The sequence below is a fragment of the Ochotona princeps genome, chromosome 13 (genome assembly GCF_030435755.1).
Source record: "Ochotona princeps isolate mOchPri1 chromosome 13, mOchPri1.hap1, whole genome shotgun sequence".
Classification (NCBI taxonomy): domain Eukaryota; kingdom Metazoa; phylum Chordata; class Mammalia; order Lagomorpha; family Ochotonidae; genus Ochotona; species Ochotona princeps.
Genome location: NC_080844.1, coordinates 42,629,088 through 42,654,253, shown reverse-complemented (window position 1 = coordinate 42,654,253; position 25,166 = coordinate 42,629,088). Strand labels below are relative to the sequence as shown.

The 25,166-nt window shown below is 47.3% G+C and overlaps 1 protein-coding gene across 2 annotated transcripts; it reads right to left on the bottom strand.

Moving 5' to 3' along the window:
• Nucleotides 1-1,560: 1,560 nt before the first annotated feature.
• DNTT (DNA nucleotidylexotransferase) lies at nucleotides 1,561-23,360 on the bottom strand. Of its 2 annotated transcripts, none has more exons than XM_004580016.2 (11): nucleotides 23,158-23,360; nucleotides 12,737-12,911; nucleotides 11,629-11,751; nucleotides 10,942-11,112; nucleotides 9,400-9,471; nucleotides 8,575-8,698; nucleotides 7,387-7,519; nucleotides 6,331-6,439; nucleotides 5,263-5,508; nucleotides 3,700-3,783; nucleotides 1,561-1,647 (listed from the first exon to the last, which is right to left on the bottom strand). In XM_004580016.2, exons 1-11 carry the CDS (start codon nucleotides 23,358-23,360, stop codon nucleotides 1,561-1,563), a joined length of 1,527 nt encoding a protein of 508 aa, XP_004580073.2. The 2 variants fall into 2 exon arrangements, with proteins under 2 accessions (XP_004580073.2, XP_004580072.2); XM_004580015.2 differs by having other exon boundaries at nucleotides 3,700-3,780.
• Between the last annotated feature and the right edge of the window lie 1,806 nt (nucleotides 23,361-25,166).

Below are 25,166 nucleotides of genomic sequence, written 5' to 3'. Positions count from 1 at the left end.
AGACATAATCAACATGTACGTGTTGGGGAAGGAGGCCCCCGGGCATCCTGATGGGCTAGCCTAGACAGGAGAGGGAAAGCTCAAGGTTGTTGCTCCTACCAAACCCAGGCACCCGAGTCTCCTCCACAGGCACCCCCGCCTCCTCTCCTGGCTCACCTTCCACCACCTCAGCTTGCAGAGGCCAATGCCCTGCTGAGCAGAGGTTCCCTGGCACCCCAGGATTTGCCTGGACCAAGTGTGATCATTCTGGGGAGACAATAGATGGAATGGGAGAACCAGTCCTGTCTTCCTGAAGTGGTTTGCATTCCTGGGCCCAGCTCTTCACCCCACTCAGAAGCCGTGGAACTTGGTACTTGCTGGCGCTGGGACACACTTCTGCATCCCTCGGGGCTTGGGCACATGGACGCTTTGGCTGCAGGACATTCACAGGTCCCGGAAGAGGCATGGACAAGCAAGATAAGCCCAGGCTAGCCTGCCAGTCCCAGGAAGAGCACAGTGTAGCCAGGCTCAGCCCCTCAACCGGCCACTGGGCACATTCATGCCATGTTGGAAGATGCGTCACACTGAAACCCTGCCAACACTGTTGCACTAGGAAAGCAGGGAGTCACTTTCTGTGGGCGTGTGAGGGATACTATACCTCTCTGTGGGCCTCTCGGTGCCCCATTTTTATCTTCTCTAAGGGGGCTAGAAGAAAGGGACAAGGGTGATCATGGGGCCCCAACTCTTCGCAGGTTGAGGACCCCAAAGAGTCTGCAATTGGTGGATTTCCAGGTTCCTCCTAGCATCTGTGCCCTCCTGCAGAAGGATGTCAGAAGGGGTCTGGTGCCTGGGAGTGCTGAAGGCTGCCTCTGCTGTGGCTGCCTCAACTTCCCTTGGGTGCTCCAGACGTGAGGATATCAGAAGTCGTCTTCCAGAGACAGGCGGAGCCAGTGAATTCCATAGTGTACTGGGAGATGGAAAAGCAGGGAGCTCCTTCCTCAATGCTAAGGACACAGTGCCCCCCTCTGAGTGAAGTCAGTGGGAATGCAGCCCTTAGGTGGCACCTGCCGAGACTCGGACCCAGCTCCACGGAGATCCAAGCCCTCCAGAGTCAGCACCTGCTCCTGCCCAAGCTCCCACAAGGACCCAGGATTCCCCTGGGAACCTCCACATCTCCTTAGCCCTGTTCGTCCACTATTCTAACACTTTCTACACGTGTGGATAAGTGTTTTCTACTGTTAGTGAGAAGAAGGCTACGCATGCTAGTTTCCTGTTGATTTTATTGGCGATCGAGAGTACTCCTGCTCACTGTGGGCAAAGAGGGCTCTGATGTGGTTCCCTGGCACCACTGCTGTGGCAAAATGCCTTGTGCGCTCTCAATGGCCTATGAGGACATAACCCATGACCAGGGGGTGCCTTAGCCTGTTCCCAAAGCTATTGATTTCTAGTAGCAATCTGTGTTTCAGCAAGACCTAAAGAATCGTCAACTTCCCAAAAGCATCTTTGGTTAATGTGGAGTGTAACTTAATTAATCTGAAAAGAACAGGGGCAATTAAAAAAAAAAGGTTGAAAGTTTTTTTCCTAGGCATTTCTTTCCCATGGTTCAATGTAATCCAATCCCAGATGTGCAAATATTTCTTCTTCATTTTCTGCCTGGAGAAACACCCTCTGAAAACAACGCAAGAAACAAGTGCATTTAGTCATTTTTCTTTAGCATCCTGTGAAAGCATTACTTGCAAAACTGCCTTGTCAGAATGAATTCTAGCCCAAACCCAATTCCCTGATTCTGAGCATTGGACGGAAATTTAACATCTCCAAGTCCAAAACCACAATACTGAGGGAACACAAGGAAGATCCTGGCAGCCTGACACATGTGGCACACGGCATCTGGCCATGTCTTCCTGTGCGTCCGCGGCTTCTACCCACAGCGGAAGCATCTCTGCCAACAGCACTTTCACAGAGACCCTGCCGTCTGAGCCCCGGCCCATGCCGATGAACCCAAAGCCTCCAGCGGGCTCATCCATTCACTGAGATGCTCTGGCTCATTCTCCATGCTTCCCTTTTATCCACCCGACATGTGCAGCCACCTGAGGTGCTGTGGCTGGTGACAGGAGGCTTAACGGTGCTGGGCTGTCCTCCAGCCCCCCACACTGGTCCCCACCCAGAGCCAGCAGCACCCTCTGCATGCAGCACAGTGCTGGCACTCAGAAGGCACTCGCCTTGGAACAGACGTGGAACCGTGCTGCGCAGGCATCTGGGGTACACTAGGCTGTGGGTGTGCTCAGCCCCCGGGGCTTTGCCGGCAGCATCCCAACCCCCTGCTTCTATCGGCAGCACCTTGATTTCTTTCTTTGGGAAACCATCCCTTGATACTTTCGGAATACCATGGTCAGGTGGTGCCACTGCAATCTCCAAAGAGCTACGTACATCCCACGGTTGGCCAATGAGGGCTGCAGTTGTGGGATCAGGGATGGGCATGTGACCCATGCCTGGCCAATGAGCACTGGTTAGCATTCCTGCTTGGAAGATCTAGGAAAGAGGCTCTTTTTGGTTAAAACTGGAATGATGGGACTTGTGGGAAAATACTGACCAAGGGAAGCCTAGTTGAGCACCCAGGTACAGCTGTGCCTGAAGCCGACAGTGCCCAGGAGGCTGTGTTCGGTCACTTCCACACCTTTTTCTGCTTGTGCCATTTTGAGCACAGTCCCTGATGTTTGTGCCCGAGGCAGTATTGACTGAACACACCTCATTTAAGCTAGAAAGCCTCAGAGGGCAGGGCTGCTGCCACTGGCAATTCCCATTGCTGGGCTCCTGGTCTGACATCCTTGGCCACTGTGCAAACGGCAGGCTTTGGCATAGTGGATCCAGTCCTTGCCCCTCCTTTACTTGTTTGTCCTTCACTTTCCAGTTGGCTGAGGCCTGCATGGTCAGGAGCCTAGATGGTCAGCATGCCAAGTGGATTCTGCATCAGGGGAATGAGGCGGCTGCCTGCCTGTTCCCCAGACAGCTCTGGGCAATCCATGGGGAAACGCTCACTCCTGACCTACACATGGCCATGCAAATGCTGCTTCCCACTGTATGCACAGGTGCCATTCTGTGAGATGATTCCAGCAAATACCACAGCTACACCAAGTCGGCGAGTGCTCCTTGCTGGGCCAGACTTAAAAGCCGGATATATTCATCACCTTGGAGACATGGACTGGGCTAGGTGGGGCCCTCAGACCTGCAGGCATCTTAAGAGTGGTCAGCTGGGGCCCAGCGGCATGGCCTAGCAGCTAAAGTCCTCACCTTGAACGCCCCGGGATCCCATATGGGCGCTTGTTCTAATCCCGGCAGCTCCACTTCCCATCCAGCTCCCTGCTTGTGGCCTGGGAAAGCAGTTGAGGACGGCCCAATGCAGTGGGACCCTGCACCCGCGTGGGAGACCCGGAGGAGGTTCCTGGTTCCCGGCTTCGGATTGGCGTGCGCTGGCTGTTGCGGCTCACTTGGGGAGTGAATCATTGGACAGAAGATCTTCCTCTCTGTCTCTCCTCCTCTCTGTATATCTGACTTTGTCATAAAATAAATAAATCTTTAAAAAAAAAAGAAAGAGTGGTCAGCTGGAGAGAGGATGCTCACAGCAGAGGAAGCTGCCTGGATACTGAATACAGCCAAAGAAAGTGACCAGGGAGAAAGCCCGGGGGAAGATCCAAGGAGGCCATTCTGCGACCTAAACTCTACCTTTGTCTTGTCGTATAAAGCATGGTTATCCAGAATCATCTTCCGCTCATGGCTGGCATAGCGCCGGAGGTCTCTTTCAAACTGCTGGAGGAGACAGAATGACAGAAGTTACGCTCTGGGGCAGGATGGCATCAGCACGAGGCCTTCAGAGGTAGCTGGTCGCCACCCGTGACATCAACTCCACTAGGCATCCTCAGAAACATATTTTCCTCCAAGACCGAGCCCTCTATAGCAGAGCTCCGTTACTACTTTAGCATGTACCTCCTAAGAGAACAGGAAGTTGACTCGTTTTGGCCAACATCCTAGTTCCACACCACACAGGCATATTAAAAACAAGAATGAAAGATGTATGTCATGTGTTTGTGGAATGATTGCCTGTATAGGATTAGCATTGTATTCAGAATAACACTTGGTCCAGAGTGATGGCTAGAGGAATAATAATTCAGGTGTATTTCTTTGCTAAGGCTTAAATACCACTATTGTAAATGAGGAGGTGGACGCCTGGAGCGCCCACAGCCCCTAACAGAGTGCCTCGGTTCGAGTCCCAGCTTGACTTTGTCTCCTAATTCCTGCTAATGTACACGCCGGGAGGCACAGATGATGGCTCAGGTCCGCAGGTCTGTGCAGCTCACAGAGGACACCCAGATGGAGTTCCCAACAGCTGCCTGCCTCCGATCCCACCCCCGCTGGTGCAGGCATTTGGAGAGTGAGCCCGCAGAATGAGGATATATGTCTCTCTCTTCAGCTCTCCCTCTCTCCATCTCTCTTTTTTCAAATGAAATGAAGGTAAATACAATTAAAGAAGAACGTGGGGACTTTGTCACAGTCAACTACTGGCCCTCTCTGGGTCCTGATTAAAAGGAAGGCTGAAGGGTGGGCGGGCAAAGGGTGGAGGTTCCGTGACCAGACTCACTCTAGAAGGGCGTTTCCCATGGCTCTAAGCTGCAAGAAGTAAAACCTGAGGCCCAAAACACAGGACAAGAAAGTCCTGGATCCTGTCAGTGGCTTTTCTGAGAACAGGCGGCTCAGATTGAAATTGGTCCTTCCGATTGCGCCCTCTGGTGGCAATAAGCGATTTCCCATTGGGATGGGAGAGACGCTGAGCAAAGCTGGCTGGAACTGGGAGCGCCCGCCCTTCCGGCCGCCCCCTGCGCTGTGAGAGGTGGACCTTCCAGAAGGTCCCATACCCTGGCCCTGGGGGAGACCGGGCTGCCTGGAGGCCCAGCAGGCAGGTGTGGGGCGAGCCCACGTCGATGCTGCTTCACCCACTTGAGTAGCTTCAGACTCTGGCTCCATCCCAGTTTCTCACTCAGTGGGTCTGGGATTGGAGTGGAGAGTGGATCTAGTTAACATGTTTCAGGTGAGGCTGCTGCTGCTGCTGCTGCTAGTGGTCCCAACGCCGCTCTGGTGGTGACTGTTGTACGTTAACCCCCCTTGCTTGACCGTGGGATTTCCAGGTTTCTGGGCATTGCCCCCTCCCTGGTACCTCCCGCCTATGCCAGGTACACCTGATGTTATCTTCTGGATAACATCCTCCATGCCATGGACCCATGGAGCGCTTACCCGGGAGCCAGTCCAGCCCAGTAAGGCGAAGGCGTGGCACTCATAGGGACACATCACCAAGTCCACTCGGATCGCCTTCCAGTCCTTTCCTTCCGGCTGCCTGCACCTGTCACCACCCACTCTCTCGTGGTACAACTTGAAAATCAGAAAGCATTTCTGAAAGTGATCCAAAGCGTCCACCTTCCTGCTGGGCTGCTTGAGTTTTTCAAAGGTGGACTCCACCAGGTCATGGTATAACAGTAATCCCTGAAAGAAAGGAAAGGTCAGGACAACTCCCTGCCGGAGAGGGTCCTCCATTTCACCCTCTGGGCTCTTGGCTAGGCAGCTGCTATGAGTTGGGTGCACACCCCACTGGTGCTAATCCTGAGGAGGCATGAAGCTGTCCTGAAGGTCACCAGCCCAGCCTCTGGTGCCCTCCCACATCTGTGGGGCCCCAGGTAGGACCTTCCCCTCTCTGTGAACAAAGAGTCGGGCAGGAGCCAGGGCCCTACAGGTGAGTCCGACCACAGGATTAGCTTAGCTTCCTGCCCTGGACAGCAGGCCATCCTGTTCTAGGTCTGATGTCCTCCTGGGCAGGGCTCTCAGCCGTGACCTCTGCCACACCAAGCTTGCCCTTGTTAGGGTCCTTCTTCCCATCTTAGTACAGAGTCATGGTGGGACTTAACCAGGACTCAGAATTTAGAACACAAGCCCCGCCCCTAAGACGGATCCCATCCCATTCTCAGCCCTCTTGCCCTTCTCAAAATGTGCAGCTTTCCTGGCGCACATCCCCACCTCTCCCCAGTGCCTGGGTCCCATTTGGCTTGTGCATTTTGGCACTTGCATCTTGGCGTGTCAGGTACATTCGCATAGCCGTCCTGGGTCCCTTTCGTAAAGGACAGGTGCAGACAAGCAAAATGCACATTCCTGGTGTGTATTCTAGACCCGAGTGGGTAGGCTCTCTTAGGCCCTGTGGCTTTGTATAAGGGCTGCAAATAATTGAAAGATGATTATAGGTGTCCACAGTGCAAGGACGGTGGAACCTGCAGAACTCAACAGGCAGGAGCCTCTGATTTCGGTCTTTCTTACCTTCTTTTCCCATAAATTCATCACTTTATGTAAAAGTTGTTGCTCATCTTCCTCTGTTAATTCGGGGCTGGTAATCAAAAAGTCCACATCATGCCCAATCTTTTTACCCCTAATTAAAAGAACAATAAAATGGAAATCAATCCGCTATTCTAAAAGTTTTAGAAAACTTTTTCTAAAAGTTGTAGGAAACTTTTTCTAAACAAAAATTATCATGGTGGCACAACTATTCCTTGCCAAGTAACTGTCTGGCATAAGAAAAAGTCAATGTGGTATGTGTCAGTTTATGTATGTGTGGGCAGAAAACAAAGATTATTTCTTCTCCACACACATACAGAGACAAGCAGGGCAACAAGAGACCCAAACCAATGTTCGCTCAGCTGAAGCGGTACCCTTTGGACTATGGCAGAGATGAGTGGTGTTTTTTTGAGATTCCATCTTTCCCATTTTCTCCTTGGCTTCAAAACTGGCTTGTCAGAACAGCCAAGACACCCGGTAGGAGGGCTGGAGGGAAGGGTAGGGAGGGAAAGAGAGAAGGAGGGTAGGTGGGCAAGGGAAGGGAAATCTTTGTGAAGTGGAGCCTCTATGTCCCACATCTGCACACATCTCTAACGAGCTTGTACTTTCATTCACTGACTCAGCCAAGGATCCCCGAGCACCTGCTCCGCTGCTCAGCATTGCGCTCTGACCTTTCCAAGCTGCCACAGCTCTGTGGGGAGAGCACACGCAGCAGCCAATAAATCTTTAGCAGGTGTTAAAGGGCCCTAACACAGTGGGGAGGAGGATGGGCATTATGGGAGGCTTTCTGGAGGAGGGGACACCTAAATTGAGTCTTTGGTGGAGACAAGGAACAGCTCCATGTGTGCCTGTGTGCCTGTGTGTGTGTGTGTGTGTGTGTGTGTGTGTGCATCCAAGCAGTGGTATGTCTTGTGGGATTACTGAAGGGAAAGACGGGACCAGACCATAACAGGCCTCTTGTGCCGTTCTCAGAACCTGCTTACTACAGGGAGCCACTGCCTGTGTAAGACCAGAGGAGGCAAAGCAAACAGCACAGCTTACCTCCGGAACCCTCCTGTCATGGTGATGAAGGCATCTGGAAGGAAGGCCCGGACAGCCTCGTTAACCAGCACGTCAACTGCTTCCGCTTCTGCCCTGGTCACACAGCTAACGATGTCTTCATAATAGCGGAATCCTGCAAGGCCATTGGGCAGGTCATGGAGAGGGTGACACGTGGATGACAAATTCCACTCTCAGTATGAGCTGGGTCTGCCCCTAAGTAGAGTTAACATGGCTACAGACCTAGTTTCCATAGAAGCAGAGTAACTCAGGAGGACATTTGGCTGTTAATATTGCAAGGCAATAGTGACTCATTGCTTTCTTACAATTTCCTAAGGAGGAGACAGTGAAGTGTACCCCTCTGGGGTTCCACCTGTTCCAGTCCCATTTCACTTTGAAATGCCAACATTGTGGCTCAGTAGGTTGTGCCCATCAACCAGTTGTGCCCTTCTCTGAGATAGAAGAATCTAGAACTGGAGAATGTTGCATTGGAGACTAGACCAAAGTCAAGGAAGAGGGTAGGTTGGATCTGAAACAAAAGCTTAGAGAGAGAGTGAGGATGGGGTGCTAGAGGAAAGGGGAGCAGGTCGGGGTGGAATCCAGAGTGTGATGACATCTGGTTGTGCTACCACTGAGACGCTGAAGGAGCAGAGAGGGGCTCCTTCAAGCTCTACTCCAACCTCTGGCACCCTGGAGGTAGCTTGGTCCCAGTTGTGAACCCTGGCCAGTATTCCCTTGGAGAAGCATTGTGTCCACCTGGCATTTCACCTGCAACTGCCCCCCCGGAAGTACAGGTGTGGGAGGGAGACAGCTGACTTAAACATCTTGTTCACAAGGTTCCCAAATCCAAGCTCCCTGTGTTATCTACAATTGAGCACAATTGCAAAGCTGTGTTGACAGAAGCTGGAAGGTGCTGCTTGTACTGATACCCTTCCGTTAGATTTATTCCCTTCTTACATATCAGTGCTATTTCCCTTTTATAGATGGGGTCACCAAACCCTGAAGGTTGCAGTTTGCTTGCTCAAGACAACATTGCTGGAAACTTCTGGAGCCCAGATTTGGACCCAGGCATTAGTGAACTCCAGTGAGGTGTCCTGGGTCACCCAGACTAGACTCAAGGAAAGCTGACTTCTGTCTCCGCCCAGCCTGACCACCCCCCAGCAACCACTGCTCTCTGGGGAAACATGTTACCTGCTTTCTGCATTTGTGTGAATTTCAGGCTTTTGTCCAACCTAATGTTACTCAGACTTCTGAAGCCCATCCTGAACCATTTCTCAGAGGTCTTCAATCCCACTCCAAACACAGAGGTGAAGAGCTGAAACAGAGGCAGAGGAGAGGCATGCTGTTAGTGTCTCAAGCCATCAAGACAACAAGACAACAAGGTGGTGCTTTCCAAGGACGAGAGAAGGTACAGGGCAGTCCCTGCCCCAGCTGCTTCTGCATGTGACGAGCATATAGATGCTGGCATTGTTGTGGGGGCAAGTCCTTCAGTGATGTGGGGTATGGTGAAACAAAGCAGAGATAAGATACAGTTTCTGGCATCTGTGAAGGTCTTGGTGTGCTCCCATGTGTGTGTGTTCCTGCTCCTGGCTTCAGTGTCGGCTATTGGCGCCGTTTGAGGAGTGAAGCAGTGATAATCTCTCTCTCTCTCTCTCTCTCTCTCTCTCTCTCTCTCTGTCTCATCCACCCCCACAATCACTCTACCTTTTAAATAAAAAAAAAAAAAATATATATATATATATATATATATATATATATATATATATATATATATTTAAAGGACCATGGGTAGCATGTTTTTCTCCAACACCTGTGTGAGGACATAGCAAGAAGGGGCCATCTGCAGCTCAATCTAGGGCATTTTGCTTTCAGAACTGCAAATAAAATAAAATAAAAAACAAATTCTGTCACTTAGGCACAGTCTGTACTTCATGGTGATAGCCTATACTAATGAATTAACCATCTGTAATAAGTAATAAGATTAGCTAATTGTAAAACACATATAAAACCACTTACTTTGAAGCATTGGTATCGTTCATCACTTAACACAGCTTTCACTTCGGAACTTTCTCCTTCTTCAATAATTTCCTACATGAACAGGTTAAACAGGATTTTAGTGAAGCTAGACACTCACAGTTGACTCTCAGTTCATGGATCTAGTAGCTTGATTGCTCATGAAATTTGCACCTGCTGCACGCACTGTGTTACCTTGGCTGATGTGGAGAAAACTTTCCCTGTAATCTCAAAAATTCTAGCTCAGCACATATCCAGAACTCCTTTATGACCCTGAGAGATCAGGACACAGAGTACATGGGTCCTTATTTACAGGATTGCAAACCAAATGCTCACTGACATACAGGTGCCTGCATATTTGTGATCATTTCCTTTTCTTTTCTTTTTAAGATTTATTTGTTTTTTGGGCCCAGCATGGTGGCAAAATGGTTAGATTCTTGCCTTAGATGATTGGGATCCCATAGGGGTGCCGGTTCATGTTGTGGCTGCTCCATTTTCCATGCATCTCCCTACTTGTGGCCTGGGAAGACAGTGGAGGATGACCAGGGCCTTGGGACCCTGTACCTGCATGTGCTATCTATTTTTATTTCAAAGGCAGATTTATAGAGTGAGGAGACAGACAGACAGACAGACAGACACACACACACACACACACACACACACACACACACACACACAGTTCTTCCATTCCATTTGCTCATTCACTCCCCAAATGGTTACAATGGCTGGAACTGAGCCAACCCAGAGCCAGGAGCCAGGAGCCCCAACCTTCTGCTTCTCCCTCCCCCCCCCCCCCCCCATGATGCAAGGTCTCAAGGATCTGAGGCATCCTCTGTTGCTTTCTCAGGCCATAAGCAGAGTTGGGTCAGAAGTAGAGCAGCTGGGACATGAACTAGTGCCCATATGGAATGCCAATGCCACAGGCAAAGGATTAGCCTGTTATGACACCAAACTGGCCCAGATAATTTTCTTCTTAATAGATATCAACTTGCTGGAATTAGAGGACTTTACAGTTGAACAAACGAATTTGCATTCACCAAAAGCTGATTCATGTCCAAACCTACGGGCATTGCAGCTCAGAGCCACCATTACCCCTGACTTGAGCTGGAGTTTTTTCCTTGAATAGTGTGGTTTGCACTCTCTTGATAGTGAAGTTCACTACCAGGCAGTCAATTTGCCATTATCTTGAACATCAGTACGTCAGCACCAGCCTGGCTCCCTTCCTGGAACACGTGTACAGATGCAAAGTGAGCATCAGTGCACATCACACCTTCCCCTGCACATGAGCTCTTTTCCACCTGCTGGCTTCCTATGGCTCCCGCTGTGGTACTGCTGGAATCTGGAATTTGGATGATACATTTATGTGGAGTCATCTATGTAAATGTGTGTGTGGAGACAGAATTATAAAGGGAAATATGTCATGATCACATCTGTTTAATTAACAATAAAGCCTATTAACTGCCTCTCTCTTCTCTCTCCTCCCTCCCACCCCTCAACCTCTCATCTGCCTTTTAGCAGGTGGAACACATCCCATTTCACTCCTACCTCCATGATGCTCTTCACCTTGTCTTCCAGGCAGGGAATTCCTTCCGTGTCCTTCATACTGACGATTGTGAACGGCAGAGATTTCAGGACTGAAGCTGCTCTCATATATGTCACGTAGCAGCCTTCATTTTCTTTGAACTCATAATTTTCAGCGAGGATCTCAAAGGCATCCTGAAGAATATAACCAGGTAAGAATGTTTACTCCAGCTGACCTGGACTAGCAAAGGCATCATTAGAAGCACAGTGACCACACACTTGACAGCCAAGTGGGATTTAGAGGTGACCTGGTTAATCCCACAAGTGAGAAGACTGATGCTAAGAGAGAACTTGACCTTGTTCCATTCAGACCAGAGACGCCAGAACCCAGGCCAGCCCTATCTTTTGATTTCCCATTAGATGCTGTTGTTTCACTGTTGTAATTTGTTGTATATTTTACACTAATCATAGTATTTGGTTTTTCAAAGTATTTGTCTTTGATTAGTGGTGTTCCCTTTAGTGATAACTTCCAGTAAATAATAATCTAGTTCCTAAAATATATAAAGCAACTGTATCCATTTCTGTGGGAGGTGGTGACCCATTTTTAACAGAAACAAGAACCAAAAGCCAGGCTGGTGGTATAGGTATGGAGGAAGCTTCCCCAGGTTTTCAGCTTTTCCCCTGCTCTGGGTGTTGCAACTAGTCCATTACCGTGAATATGTGATTATGGTTGTTCAAAGTGGTTCTTCTCTGACACGCATACTGGGAGATCTTGTACACTGCTGGAGTTGCCTGGGGGCCCGGGCTGGGATTGGCCGAGTACTCTTCTCTCATCTAGACAAATGCAGAAGCACTGATTTTAATGACAATTCGTGGTAATAGCAAGAGAGATACCTTTTGACTAGAGTTGTCTCTGGAAGGAAGATGGGATGCCTTGGGGCAGGCATTTGGCTAAAGATGAAACCCCCAGTTAAGGTTCCACATCCTACAGCTGAGTGCCAGAGTTTTGTTCCCAGCTCTGACTCCAGGTTTTCTCCAAGGCAGACCCTGGGAGGCAGCAATTGATGGCTCTGTGGGTTGGATCCCTGCCACGTGTGTGAGTTCCTGCTTTCTGACTCTACCCAACCCAAATCAAACCGTCCTAGGCATTCACGTGAGTGAATCAGTAGGTCTCTGCCTGGGTCTCTGCCTCTGGAATAAAATTCTAAAACTTAGAAAAGATCCAAGTTTTATGTTACAAACATCTCTTATATTTCAATTTTTCATATTTTCATGTTCTTTTTGAAATCAGGAAGAATCAGAGCCTCCATTTAAACATTATCTTTTTTTTTTCTATGAACTTGTGCAGTCACAGTCCAAGCCCTCTTCCCGACGGTTCTAGCACTGCTTATTTAAGGATTCGGATTTGAGAACCTAGCTTTTTTTTTTCCCTTTCTGAATAATTATAATCGGAAAAAATAGAGACCCTCTGTTCTGCAGCTGCCAGAACACTGGGGCTTCAATAGTTTTTAAAGTATGTATGTTTTTGAAAAGTTATGTACAGACATGTTTCTAAAAATAACTGGCATGGATTCTGTGCCCACTCAAGGGCAGGCACCATGCTGAGTGCTTCACACATGTGCTATTCTAACCTGCATGACCAGCACCCAGCCACCGTTGTCATCTTACGCTGCAGAGGAAGAAGCTGAAGTTAACCACTTGCCCAGGACCGCACAGGGCATGAGCAGGCAATGAGGCCCAGGTCAGCTGACGGTGAAGCTCGTGTTCATCACCAACAAGCAAAAAGAATGCCCACCACGAGCTCAACCACGGCACTTACAACAAGCTGGTGCTTCCCTGTCGTCGCCACGGGTTTCCCTGCTCTCATACATTCTATCAGCCAGGAGACGTCAAGGAGTTCCAGCTGGGAGCTGTCCTTTAGCTTCTGTACCTGTAACCATTCCAGAACGTCCGAGCCCGAGTTGTTCTCTGCCACAATGTGGGTGACAGAATCACTGTGAAAGTCAAGACACTGTTACCAGCCAAGGGGGCCTTCCAGATCAGGAGCTCTCCTCTTCCGTGATCATTCAGGGAATTCCCTTTGGTGGAACACGGTGCACACCAGCCCTGGCCTTTGGTGCAGATAATCTAGGCCCCCAGGCAAGGAAATCTCATTGGAGAAGCAATAATTACCTGTGTTACAGATCAGAAAATTAATCTTTATTTTCTTAAAATTAAGAAAACATTAGTGGGGCCCAGCGGCGTGGCCTAGCGGCTAAAGTCCTCACCTTGAACGTGCTGGAATTCCATATAGGTGCTGGTTCTAATCCCGGCAGCTCCACTTCCCATCCAGCTCCCTGCTTGTGGCCTGGGAAAGCAGTGGAGGACGGCCCAAAGCCTTGGGACCCTGTACCTGAGTGGGAGACCTGGAAGAGGTTCCTGGTTCCTGGCTTTGGATCGGCACAGCACCGGCTGTTGCAGTCACTTGGGGAGTGAATTATCGGACAGAAGATCTTCCTCTCTGTCTCTGCTCTCTGTATATCTGACTTTGCAATAAAAAATAAATAAATCTTAAAAAAAAAAAAAAAGAAAACATTAGTGTGACTTCAGCGGTAAACCAGGGTCCAGAGAAGATGGAAGGTGAAATTGTTCTTGAAGTCATACCCAGCCCTCTGCCTGTTGCTATTTCATTTTTATTTGTGGAACACTTAAATGCAGTGGCCTGCAAATTTGTTTGAGACCCACAATTAGAAATATATTTTATATCATGACACCACGTAGAAATAGGGATGGATGCTGATACATTATAACATCTTAGTCTGTTTAGGCTGTTATAATGCATGGGCCCCCAACAAGATAAATCCAGAAACTGTAAGTCAGCATTTGGTTTTTGAAAAAGTGCATTTATACATTTATTTGAAAGGCAGCATGACAAAAAAAGAGAGCAAAATAGAGAGAGATGAATGTTGTGTCCACTGATTCACTCCCACAGCCATAGATCTTGGCCACATCTAAGCTAGAACACAGCCAGGAGTTCCATTCTGGTCACCTGAATGGTGGCAGGAGCCTGAGTCCTTGATGATCCTCCTCTGCCATTCCAGGTGCTTTAGCAGGAAGCTGGGCCAGAAGCCAAGCAGCTGGGACTCACACCAGCACTCCAGGATGGGATGCTGGCATTGCAAGCTCATTGTGTTGCTAAGTCCCTTTGTCATTTGACATAGTCACAGTGGTCTTATTGTGGGATTTTCTTTTTCTTTTTAGTGGAAGAATTGATCTGTCACACCTATTTGTTTTTTTAATATGGTCCTGCACTGCAAAGGAGTTAAGCTATTTAGAGAATGATCTGTTCTGACTCAGTCTGTATTTTCTCTCTCCTGAAACTATGAGTTTGTCTGAGTTGGGCTGTCCTGGGGCCCTTGCAGATGATCCAGTTTCTGAGTACAGTTGTTCATTTTCAGATCTGAGCCTCACCGGCCGTGTGAGCAGATCTGCTGCCTCTGTTCTGTGCTGTTAACAGTGACTTCTTGTTGTGTCCAACTGGGGCAGCTCTTTGGGGGGTGCAATAGCTTGCTGTGTGTTCAGTCCACTCTACTATGAAAATATGGATAAAGTTGGGATATTGCTGCATGTTAGATACTACAGTGGGCTCCTTTTGTGCATTATCTCATTTGGTGATCACCCATACATTTTACACAGGTATCACTATCTCCATTTGAAAGAGAATCGTGTTCAAATTTGGGATTCACATTGGAATTCCCAGGTTTACTCCTAGCCCTGGCTGCTGACTGCAGCTTCCCGCCATTGCAGACCCTGGAAGGCAGCTGCAACGATTCCAGTGCCTGGGGCTGCTGCCTCACACGTGGGAGAATTGGTTGGGGAGTGACCAAGAAAATGAGATCATTCTCTCTTTTCCCCCTTGCACACTGGTATGTTTGCGTGTTTTCCTTTTTTAATAAGACAGAGCTTTGGAGATGTTAAAAATCCCTCCCTCCCAGCTGTAACTGATGGAGTAGGGATTTGAACCCCATTTGCCCATCTGTAACTTTGTGCTCCTCCTGTGCCTGTGGAGGAGCTGATCACTGCCCTGTTTTTGCAGCGTGAATAAAGTCTGGAGGGGGATCGTACTGAAGAAAAAAGCCTCCCAAGGGCAGAACAACCACTTCCTATTAACGCCATTAGACACATCATCCCTGCTGCTGTCCATGGAATTCACATTGTGCTATTCTATGCCAGATGTCATACAGGCTATAACAGGACTGCATGGCGTGTAGAACTGACCTAGAAAATCTGAAAGGACAGTTGCCATAGCTACACCCCAGAGGGAGAAGCCACAAGGAGGCTGCCCGCCCTTTGGGCTGTGGGTTTTGCCTAAAGCTCAGAGGGAGAGGAGTGTACTATGGAGGGGCGCTGGGGTTCCTCTACCAAATTCACCCCCCCACACCCGCCGCACCCACGGTCACCACCCAGCTCTGTCACCACGTTTTTCACCTAGGATTGCTCTGGATATAGCCCTTTCTCTTGACATCAAGGATCCTCCAGAATGGGAAGCTGGGAAGCATTGCTTTAAAACCATGACAATAAAACACTGGTGTATGCAAAAGGAAAGGACTGGAAGGACATACTCCAGACTGCTAGTCAACATGATAAACACATGCACGCATGCACACACGCATGCAATACATGTTCCTACGTAAGCCTCATGACACCCTCATGAGATGAGTAATATGATGTCAGATGAGAAATCCAAGGCTGGGAGAACTCCTATGAAATCGGGATTCAGACTCCAAAAACTTCCAGACTTTCAGATCTGGGGAAGTTTTGCTTGTTTGCTTGAAACACTTTTCTGTAGCTTCCCACTGTCTGCCATGAACTATACTGTCCCCCAATTGAAGCAGACTCATGGTATGTGCAGTCTCTGCTTCCCCTGGGGGCAACCCTGCAGTCCAAGAACCCCACAGTGAGCACTCCCACTGTGGAAAAAGAACTTCTCCTTTAGACTTCTGCTGCCTGGATTTGATTCCCACACTGGCCTTTGGCTCAGGGACCAACAGTGTTTTCCGTTGGTCACTGCAGGTGCCTGAGGTAATGTTAGGGGTATATAACTGACACCTAAAGGCCTATGTGTATTTATATCCTATTTTAAAATTATGCCTATCAGACTTTAGGATGAACCTAAAGCTTTTAATTGATTCAGACAGGGAAAATTAAAAGAAGCAATTAAGAAAAAGTAAGTGTGTGTGTGTGGGAAGATAATACCAAAATACAGTTAGATCATGTTTATAAATTCTAGTATTCTATAGATCAGTAGGACGATGACAGTTTGCAACAATTTATTATGTGCTTTATGAAGAACTAGAGGAATTCAGGGACTCTACACATGAAGAAATGATACATCTATAAGGGGTTGGAAATGCTAATTACTCTGATGTGATCTTTATGCATTGCATACATAAAGCTATATAATTGTCAAGTGTCATTTTAGAAAGAAGCAAACTAAATATATAATAATCTTGTGCTAGAAGCGTAGCACAAGAAATGGGAATGGGGGCTGGTACACTGACTCAACAGCTAATTTTCCCCTTGCGAGCACCACCATCCCATATGGCACTGGTTTATGTCTCAACTGCTCCACTTCCCATCCAGCTCCCTGCTTGTGGCATGGAAGAGCAGCAGAAGATGGCCTTGGGCCCTTCACCTGCCTGGGATACTCGGAAGAAGCTCCTGGCTCCTAGCTTTGGATCAGGTCAGCTCTGGCCTTTGTGGCTCATTTGGGGACTGAACCAGTGGGTGGAAGATCTCTCTGTCTCTCTGTTAATAAAAAAATTTACCTTTCCAATGGGAAAAAATAATATATATGTATAAAGGAACTGCGAATGAGGTTTTGTAATGTTGTTCTACAGGGCTCTGGGCTATGAAATTAACTGATAAATCTCAGTTCTGAAGCTTCTCTCAGATAATTCTGATGTTCTTCTTGCCTCTCCTTCTTTCTGTATTCAATTTTAGAGGTACACAGCGAGCGAGAGAGAGAGAATAAATGAGATAGTGCTTCTACCCACTGATTCACTCCATAGATGCCCACAAGTTCCAGGACTAGACCCAGCTGGAGCCAGATGCTGGAAACTTAATCCGGGTCTCCCACAGGGGTGGCAGAAACCCCAGTGGCTTGAGCCATCACCAGTTGCATAGCAGGGCTTGCATTGACAGGAAGCTGGAGTCAAGAATTGATTGAGCCAAAATGTTGAACCTGGATACTTCAGTACTTAAGATATGTGTTGACCTGGAGGCTAAATGCTTGCCCCTTTCTCTCACAGTGTAATAGAGAATTCCTCTGTGAAGAAAGGAGCCATCCTCTGTTGTATGGGATGCCCCCTCTACTCCAGTCCTTCTCCTACACACACTGTGACTTTCTCAATCTTCTGGGTTCCATCTGTGTCCTTACATCTGCTTTGTTCCCCTGGTAGTTATTCCCCATCCTTCCAATCTGAGATTGAATATTTTTTTGTAAACAACATGTTAGTCACTTATAGTTAATCTATCTTAAGTAAAAAAAAAAAAAACCTGTCAATTTCCCCTACCAACTGATGTGTTTCAGAATCCTTGAACCAGAAAAATGGAAGGAGCTGCACTTGGCTTCATCCCAGACCCTCACTAGCACAGGTAGACTCCTATTCTAGTCTTGTTTCTATCTGAAACTGGAAAGATCTTGCTCAATGTTCTTTTAAATGGGACTATGAAAATTGTCACTAAAGTCTACACATTTTGATACCTAGAAAATCATTTGAGCTAGAGCATACTCTTGAATTTATAAAAATAAAGTCTCGATAAACACTATCACTTGGGATGGTAAACTATTTCTCTGAGCAAGTATTTCTTGAAACATACTATGTTTAAGCAAATTGTCTATCATCTGTAGATGAAGTCCGCATGGGTGCCTAAACAGAACCTTCTGGAGCTGAAGAGAGGTAACCAAGGAGAAGAGCTGGGGGCCGATCCCAGGCAATGCGTCTTACCAGCCTTCCAGGGGACTGAAGGGTGGGGTGAAGGGGACTTCCAGGGATCTTGGATAGAGGAAGATTTGGGCAGGGGGCCAGGGAAGATCAAAGAAAACCAATAATGTTGTGTTTGGAGGGTGGACCATGACATGAGCCAATTGCACCTCTTGTTTTCTTCTAACCGATATCTTTCACCTGGCATTCTGTGTATTTTACAAACAGTGACTTTGGTCATTTTTATTTCAGACACCACAAATCTGGAGTGAAAGAACCTTGTTAAATATAAGCAAAGCTGAGTATATTTAAAGAGGCAAGGACAGACTGTATCCAACAGTTACAGCTGCTGTGGCAAAGAAAGCCTCCATGCACTGAAATCAACTTTGTGGTACAGCGTGCAGGAGGCATCTCTGAAGTTGGGGTGTCCTGAAGGAAGTGCTGAGGGGGACCTGGGGGTTGGTCTCATGTGCCTTGGCCTTCTGGGTTTGTTCGCTGGAGCTCATCTGAAGGAGAAGCAAACTTCCACAGTGCCAAGTCGGAGACTGAAGTCAGACGTGTATCCTCAAATGTTTGCATTTCAGAGTTAAGGCTGTCAGGTCTGGGCCAGTTAGAAGATTTTTACCTGATAGTGGCAGAGAAAGGATTTACAAGTGCAGCTTTCTACAAGTACTGCTGTACAAGGGATGCAGGCTCTTCTCCACCTGTGCAGTTCTGGCCAAAACAGTTGTCCTGGAAGGTGAGCAAGTCAAAGGGGGCGTCCTAACAGACTGCTGCCAGGCCAGCACTGGGTCGGGGAGAGAGTCAGGGTCACCAATCAGATGGGAAAACCATGAATTTCATGATCATGAAATTCCTGGTAACTCTGGAGGCAGTGGTTTCAGGCAATAAGTGAGGAGGCCAAAGCTGTACTTCACACATTGTGTAATTAAGTTCCGAGGAACTCCAGTGACCAAAAGTAAAGGGCTGGAGAGAAAAATGTTCATTTTTTAAAAGGGAGATCTGTGTATGCATATGTGGACTCTATGGCATTCATTTAGAAAATTCTCAGCAGTAACAAAAGTGCAATTTCTAACTCCCCTGATAGTGAACTTCTTGTTTTCAGGCCTCGTGTCTCCTGGCATTTTGTATCTCCAGAACCTCACAGACATCAGGGTACTTCAAAAAGCTTGTGAAAAATAGAATTATGGCAGTGGTTTGGCCTAGTGATGAAGACAAAATCATGTGCAGCTCATGTCAGAGTGCCTGGGAGCTCTGCTCCCATCCCTGATTCCAGCCCCCAGTGGACTGGGGCAGGCGGCAGTGATTGCACACATAGTTGGGTGTAATCACTCCCACGGGAGACCTGGTGGAGTCTCTGCTTTCAGCTTTGGCTGGCAGACTGTTGCAGGCATTTGGGGAGTGAACCCACAGATGAAAATTCTATCTGCTTCTGGCTCGCGGACTGTCAGATAACATACACATTTTTTAAAATTAAACTTAAAAATAGCATTAAAAGATACATTTATTTTGCTGTGAAGATTTTGAAGTCTGCATTTTCTAATGAATGGACAATTTCCATAAATTTTGGAAAACCCCCTTGTATGACAAAGAGTGGTTACTAAGCACATCATTTTATTTATTTTTTTAAAGAATTGATATATTTTTATTGGAAAAGTAGATTTACAGAGAGAATGAGGGACAGAGACAAAGATCTTCCATCCATTGGTTCACTCCCCAAATGACCACAACGGGTGGAGCTGAGCCAATCCAAAGCCAGGAGCCAGGAGTCAGGAGCTTCCTCCAGTCTCCCATGCAGGTGCAAGGTCCCAAGGCTTTGGGTCATCCCCTACTCCTTTTTCAGGCCACAACCAGGGAGCTAGATGGGAAGTGGAACAGCCAGAATACAAGCCAGCACCCATATCGGATCCCAGGGCATGCAAAGCAGGGATTAGCCACTGAGCCATCGTGCTGGGCCTTACGCGCATCTTTTATTGGTAACAGTCTCATGCTGTGTCATGGTTTTATTGAAGACTATGCCTCCCACTAACACCCCTGTCGATAAATTATGGGAGTCTAGGCAATGTCATAATCTCACTAGACAGTTTTCGAGCTGCATGACCAATGGACTGGACAAGTGTTAAGCTGCTGGGTGGATGCCGGTAGAGTCATCCTTCTTGCTACAACTCTCTCTCAACATCAATGATTTAGGTCAAGACACAGAGGAAGCTCAGATAATATCCTTGTTGAAGAGGATTGATGACTGAACATAGTTTCAAAAGAGCTCAGTGTGTCAGAACCCAGGATGAAATAAAAATGTAGCAAGCAGGATATTCTTGTCCTTCTCTAACTTGTCCTAGGTACATCAAAAATTGTGAAATTATTCTGATATTTAGCATGTCAACCATGAATTATCTTTTTCATCAATATGCAAAAATGTCACAAAGAACTTACCATGCACCCTCATTTATGTTTTTGAAACAGTGTCCTACAGCACTTGCACTAGGAAGCATGTGCGCGTCTTTTGCAATAGAACATAAATGTTCATGAAGGCCCACCAAGATATGAAGCACATATGCTAAGGAGACTAGGTTAGTTCCAGAGAGTTAAATACGTGGAGGTCCACTTGGGTCCAGCCCCAGGTAAAGCATGAGTCAGATGGTTCCTCCAAGTTAAGCCTCTTGGCAGCCAAAGAATATGCTAGGCATCCTGGAAACTGCTGCCTTTTTCAGAGTATTTATTTATTTATATGCACACGCATATATGTATATATGCATTGCTTTTTCTTAACTCCTCTGTCTCTGACTCTCATTTACTAAAAGCAGTTTTCGTTGATAATAAGCATTCTTTCTTTTAAAACCACCCTTCTAGGCAGTCACTTGGTGCAGTGGTTAAGCCATCACTTGGGATTCTCTCATCATATATAGGAGTGCTTGGGTTCCAGTTTCACCTCTGACTTTTGGTGCCAGCATTCTTGCTAATGAGCACCCTGGGAGGTAGCAAGTGATGGTTTCCAAGGTTGGGTTTCTGCCATCTCTGTGGGAGGTCCAGACTGAGTAGCCAATCAGTCTGGCCCAACTCTGGCTGTTGCAGGCATTTGGAGAATGAACCAGTAGGTGTAAAATCTCTCTCTCTCTCTCTCTCTCTCTCTCTCTCTCTCTCTCTCATGCATAAAATATTTGTTCGCTTAAAAATATATACATTTGTAAAAAAAATTGGGAAAACACAAAATAAAAACAGCCCTAATCTCTCTCTCCAACATATCCCCCTTCCCAAATAACTGCTCATTTTGTTTTGAAAGCTTTGCAGCCCATCTGTGTTCTGCTTGTTTCTCTTTGAGCTGATTTATGCCATGGAAGGAGAAACTCCACTTCAGAGTCGTGGTATTAAGGGCCGGGGCGGGAGGGCGGGGTCCCAGCTGATTGCAGAGGGTAATGACCCTGAGCCTTAGCAGGGCTGTTTCCCCTTCTCAAGGCACACTGGCGTCCCTCGTGTCATTTGGTGATCACACCAGATGGCCGGGACCATTTGTTGGGAAACAGACCAGGGAAGAAACCCCTTGCCTCTGGCCACATGACTTTAAGAAGGTTGGGGCCAAGATTTCTAATCTGAATATTCCCTCCTGCTTTGCCTTCCAGTTGACGTCTGTCTAGCTATGTGCAGAAATTCCGTTTGAGCTGTAGGACTTCTACTTCCTGTGGTTTGTTTTCGCACTGCAGAGTGCGCTCAGGCTGAATGTGTCTTCTGGTCGGCCAGTCTGGGAACTCTGCCATCATAAATCATGTGCACAGCAACTTTGCCCCAGTTTCCTCTGTCGCCTGAGCAGCTGGCCTTGCCCCCAGGCGGGAGCATCTGGAGGTATAGACCCACCCCTTCCGCCCCCATCCAACAGAGAAACTTGCCTCCCGTTGAAGGACCTGCCTCAACCATGTTTGGGTCCCTTCAAGCCTAGACATCTGCAGGGAGCGTCCCATATAAGTGGCACCTGGACCGGCGGCTCGCACCTTCCTGCCAGATCCTTGTCACACTGTGTGACCAGTAAGGGCACTTTTGCATTCACTAAGGCTTTTGATTTGTTTGACCTGTGTAAGCGCTTTCCTCTTAAACATTTCATGTAAAGCTGTAAGATCAAGCAGACTTAACTGTTACGTGAAATTTAGTATGTTAAGAAGTATGTTAAGAAGCAAGGTTGAGGATGGCTACAGGATGTTAAAAAAAGGGAAAAGTGAGAGCATAAAGAGGGAAAAAGGAAATTCTACAAGAAGAAATAAGTGAGCTGCCATAGGAAATGCCTGGGTTTCCCATGAGTAGGGAATTCTATGCTGTGAAAATTAATGTATCTGAGGATTGACTTTTGAAATCAGTCTCTCCAGCACTTTAAAGCTTATTTTTTTTTCCCTCCAGAAAATGCCAGTCAGTTTCATTTTAAAAGCAAAGCCCAGTGCGTGAAGCCCCTCTGTTTCTCCACTGCAAGCCTCCTTCATGTCAATGTTCTAATACACCCCTTGTTTCTGGATTTTGGTTTGTTTTATATTGTAGACTAACACAGAGCTTATCTAGATGTTAGAAAAACAACCCAGATAACTGCTACATAAGGTGAGCAGATTTGTGATGAACCCATCTAGCTGGTCCCAAGGGCCTTGCCTGTGCCCTAATCACTTTGCACAGCTTTGGTGCCTGCCAACCCTGGGCAGAGCTGCCACCTGAACCAGCATCCCTCTTTGAACCAAACATCTCTTGGACCAGTCCTTGGATAAGTATGATCAGAGCCAAGCTCGAGTACTGCCATGAGCTGACTGGTCACCCATCTTATCCCACCACAGATGCTGGTCCCCTTAGCACTTCCATATGCTTACATGAAGAGACAAGTCATCAAGTCATTCTTAGTGCCTCAAGATGCTGATTCCTTTTGTTTGAGCTCACTGACATTGTGATCAGTTTGGTCAAGATTGAAGTTGAGTGGTTTCAGTATCCAATTGATTTTCTGTCATCCCTAGATAACTCCTTGTCTGTCTGTCTGTCTGTCTCTCTCTCTCTCACACACACACACACACACACACGCACACACACACAGTCTTTATCTTATCATTTGGTGCAAGCTAATAACATAATTATATCCAGGCCCTCCTCACTCCCCTAAATAACAGGTTCAAATCTGTTCTCTGATTTCACCTCTTGCTCTCCCAGTGGGAGTCATTTCTTCTGTACATGGGGAGATACTCAGGGTCCTGGGGGTTCTGAGAAGCAGCTCGCTGGGGCCCTATTCATGGGTGAGGTAGAACTGACCACGACCTACCTGAGCTCATTCTCGACCCTGAACCCCTTCCTGCGGGCCAACTCCATGAGGAATGCTCTGCGGGTTCTTCCCATTTTCTTCTCCAAGATGAACAGGACTAAATCCTGAAATTTGACTTCCTGTGGTATGGAGGTCCTTGCAGCGTCTGTCTGCCTGGATCTCTTCTTCCGAGGGCCCAGATGCCCCGTTTGCAGGGAATCCATGGGCAAAGGCTGCAGTTGCCCTGGTTGTGCCATCCAGCGGTACCTCCACAAGTGAGGGGTCTGCCCCTCCTGCATCGAGGGCTTTGATGTCACCCGTGGCAGGCTCTCAAACTAGGGCAAGCCCCCATGAGCACTGTCCTGGCCACAGCTTCCTGCTCAATGCCATGGGGAATTTCGCTTTTTCTTTAGTTCTTGTATCCAACATTGAGATCCTAATGAAAAGCAACTTCTGCTTTCTCTGCAGTTTCCTCAGCTCCTCAGAACACCTGGTCAGGAAGGCAGGAAAGCATCCGCCACCCCTTTTAAAGACTTGTCCATTTAGGCAGAAACAGAGAAAGGGATAGAGAGAGAAAGAGTGTGTTCCATTCTCTACAACAGCCAGGGCTCTGAACCTCATCTTCATCATCTATGCAATGGGAGTTACAATGATTTCTATCTAATGGGTGTTTATGAGAGCTAAACAAGTATTTTAAAGAATTACCAGCATGCACCAAGTGCTTAGAACTGCTAGTTTATACATAGAACCTGAGAAGCCCCCGTGACTTCCTTCTTGCCCCAGGTCCTTCTTTTTTTGAAAGGCAGAGTTCCAGAGAGACACACACAGAGAGACAGCGCGCCTCCCAACTACTGGTTCACCCCCTAAATGGCCACAGTGATCGGAGCTGAGCCAATCCAATGCCAAGAGCCAGGAGCTTCCTCTGGTCTCCCACATGGATGCAGGGGCCAGTGAATTGGCCACCTTCTACTGCTTTCACAGGCTATAAAAGGGAACTGGATCAGAAGTGGAGCAACCAAGACATAAACTGGCACCCATACAGGATGCTAGCACCACAGGCAGAGGCTTAGCCCACTATCCCATGACATCAGTCCCTTCCCAGCCCCCTTTTTTTTGTTTGTTTATTTCTGTCTGTTTATTTTTTTTAATTATTTATTATTTAACTTCAGTAATTACATTGTATTATGTGACACAGTTACATAGATACTTGGATTCTCCCCACCCCTCCCCAAACCCTCCCACCATGGTGGATTCCTCCACCTTGTTGCATAACCACAGCTCAAGTTCAGTTGAGATTTCCCCATTGCAAGCGTATACCAAACATAGAGTCCAGTATCTTATTGTCCCGTCAAGTTCAACGGCTTCTTAGGTATACCCTCTCTGGTCTGAAGACAGAGCCAGCAGAGTATCATCCCAGTCAATTGAAAGCTCCAACATACCATCAGCAAAAATTTACATCATTATGGAATTAATTGACATAGTAATGAGTAACCAATATGTTAAAAGTAAATGCGAGTTCCCAGCCACCTTCTGTGACCACCTCACCTATACTTAAATTTTAGTTTATACACAACATATAACATTCAAAACATAACATGTTATACATAACATCATATCATCTTAAATCAAGGCAAACATGTGGTATTTAACCTTTTGGGATTGGCTCATTTCCCTTAGCATTATGGTTTCCAGTTTGACCCATTTGGCCACAAAGAACTGCATTTTGTTTTTTTTAATAGCTGAGTAGTATTCCATGGAGTAGATGAACCATAGCTTTCTTATCCAATCCTCTGTTGATGGGCATTTTGGTTGTTTCCATGTTTTTGCAATTACTGATTGTGCTGCTATGAACATAGGAGTGCATGTTGGTTTCTCATAGAACAAGTGTTCTGGATATATTCCTAGGAGTGCTATTGTCCCAGCCCCTTTCAAAAGTGGTATGAGGCCCGCTTAGGCTCAGAGCCAGGACCTCAGTGAGACTTGAACTGTGTCCTGTAGTGATTCCCAACGTGGGTTCCAGGAGAACATCA

Excerpts from the sequence above, each read along its gene's own strand:
- DNTT (XM_004580016.2), bottom strand. The coding sequence starts at position 23,360 with ATGGATTCCCTGCAAACGGGGCATCTGGGCCCTCGGAAGAAGAGATCC. Across the intron at positions 12,912-23,157 it reads AGGGTCGAGAATGAGCTCAG|TGATTCTGTCACCCACATTG; the intron begins GTAGGTCGTGGT and ends TGACTTTCACAG. Across the intron at positions 8,699-9,399 it reads AACGATACCAATGCTTCAAA|CTCTTCACCTCTGTGTTTGG; the intron begins GTAAGTGGTTTT and ends CCTCTGTTTCAG.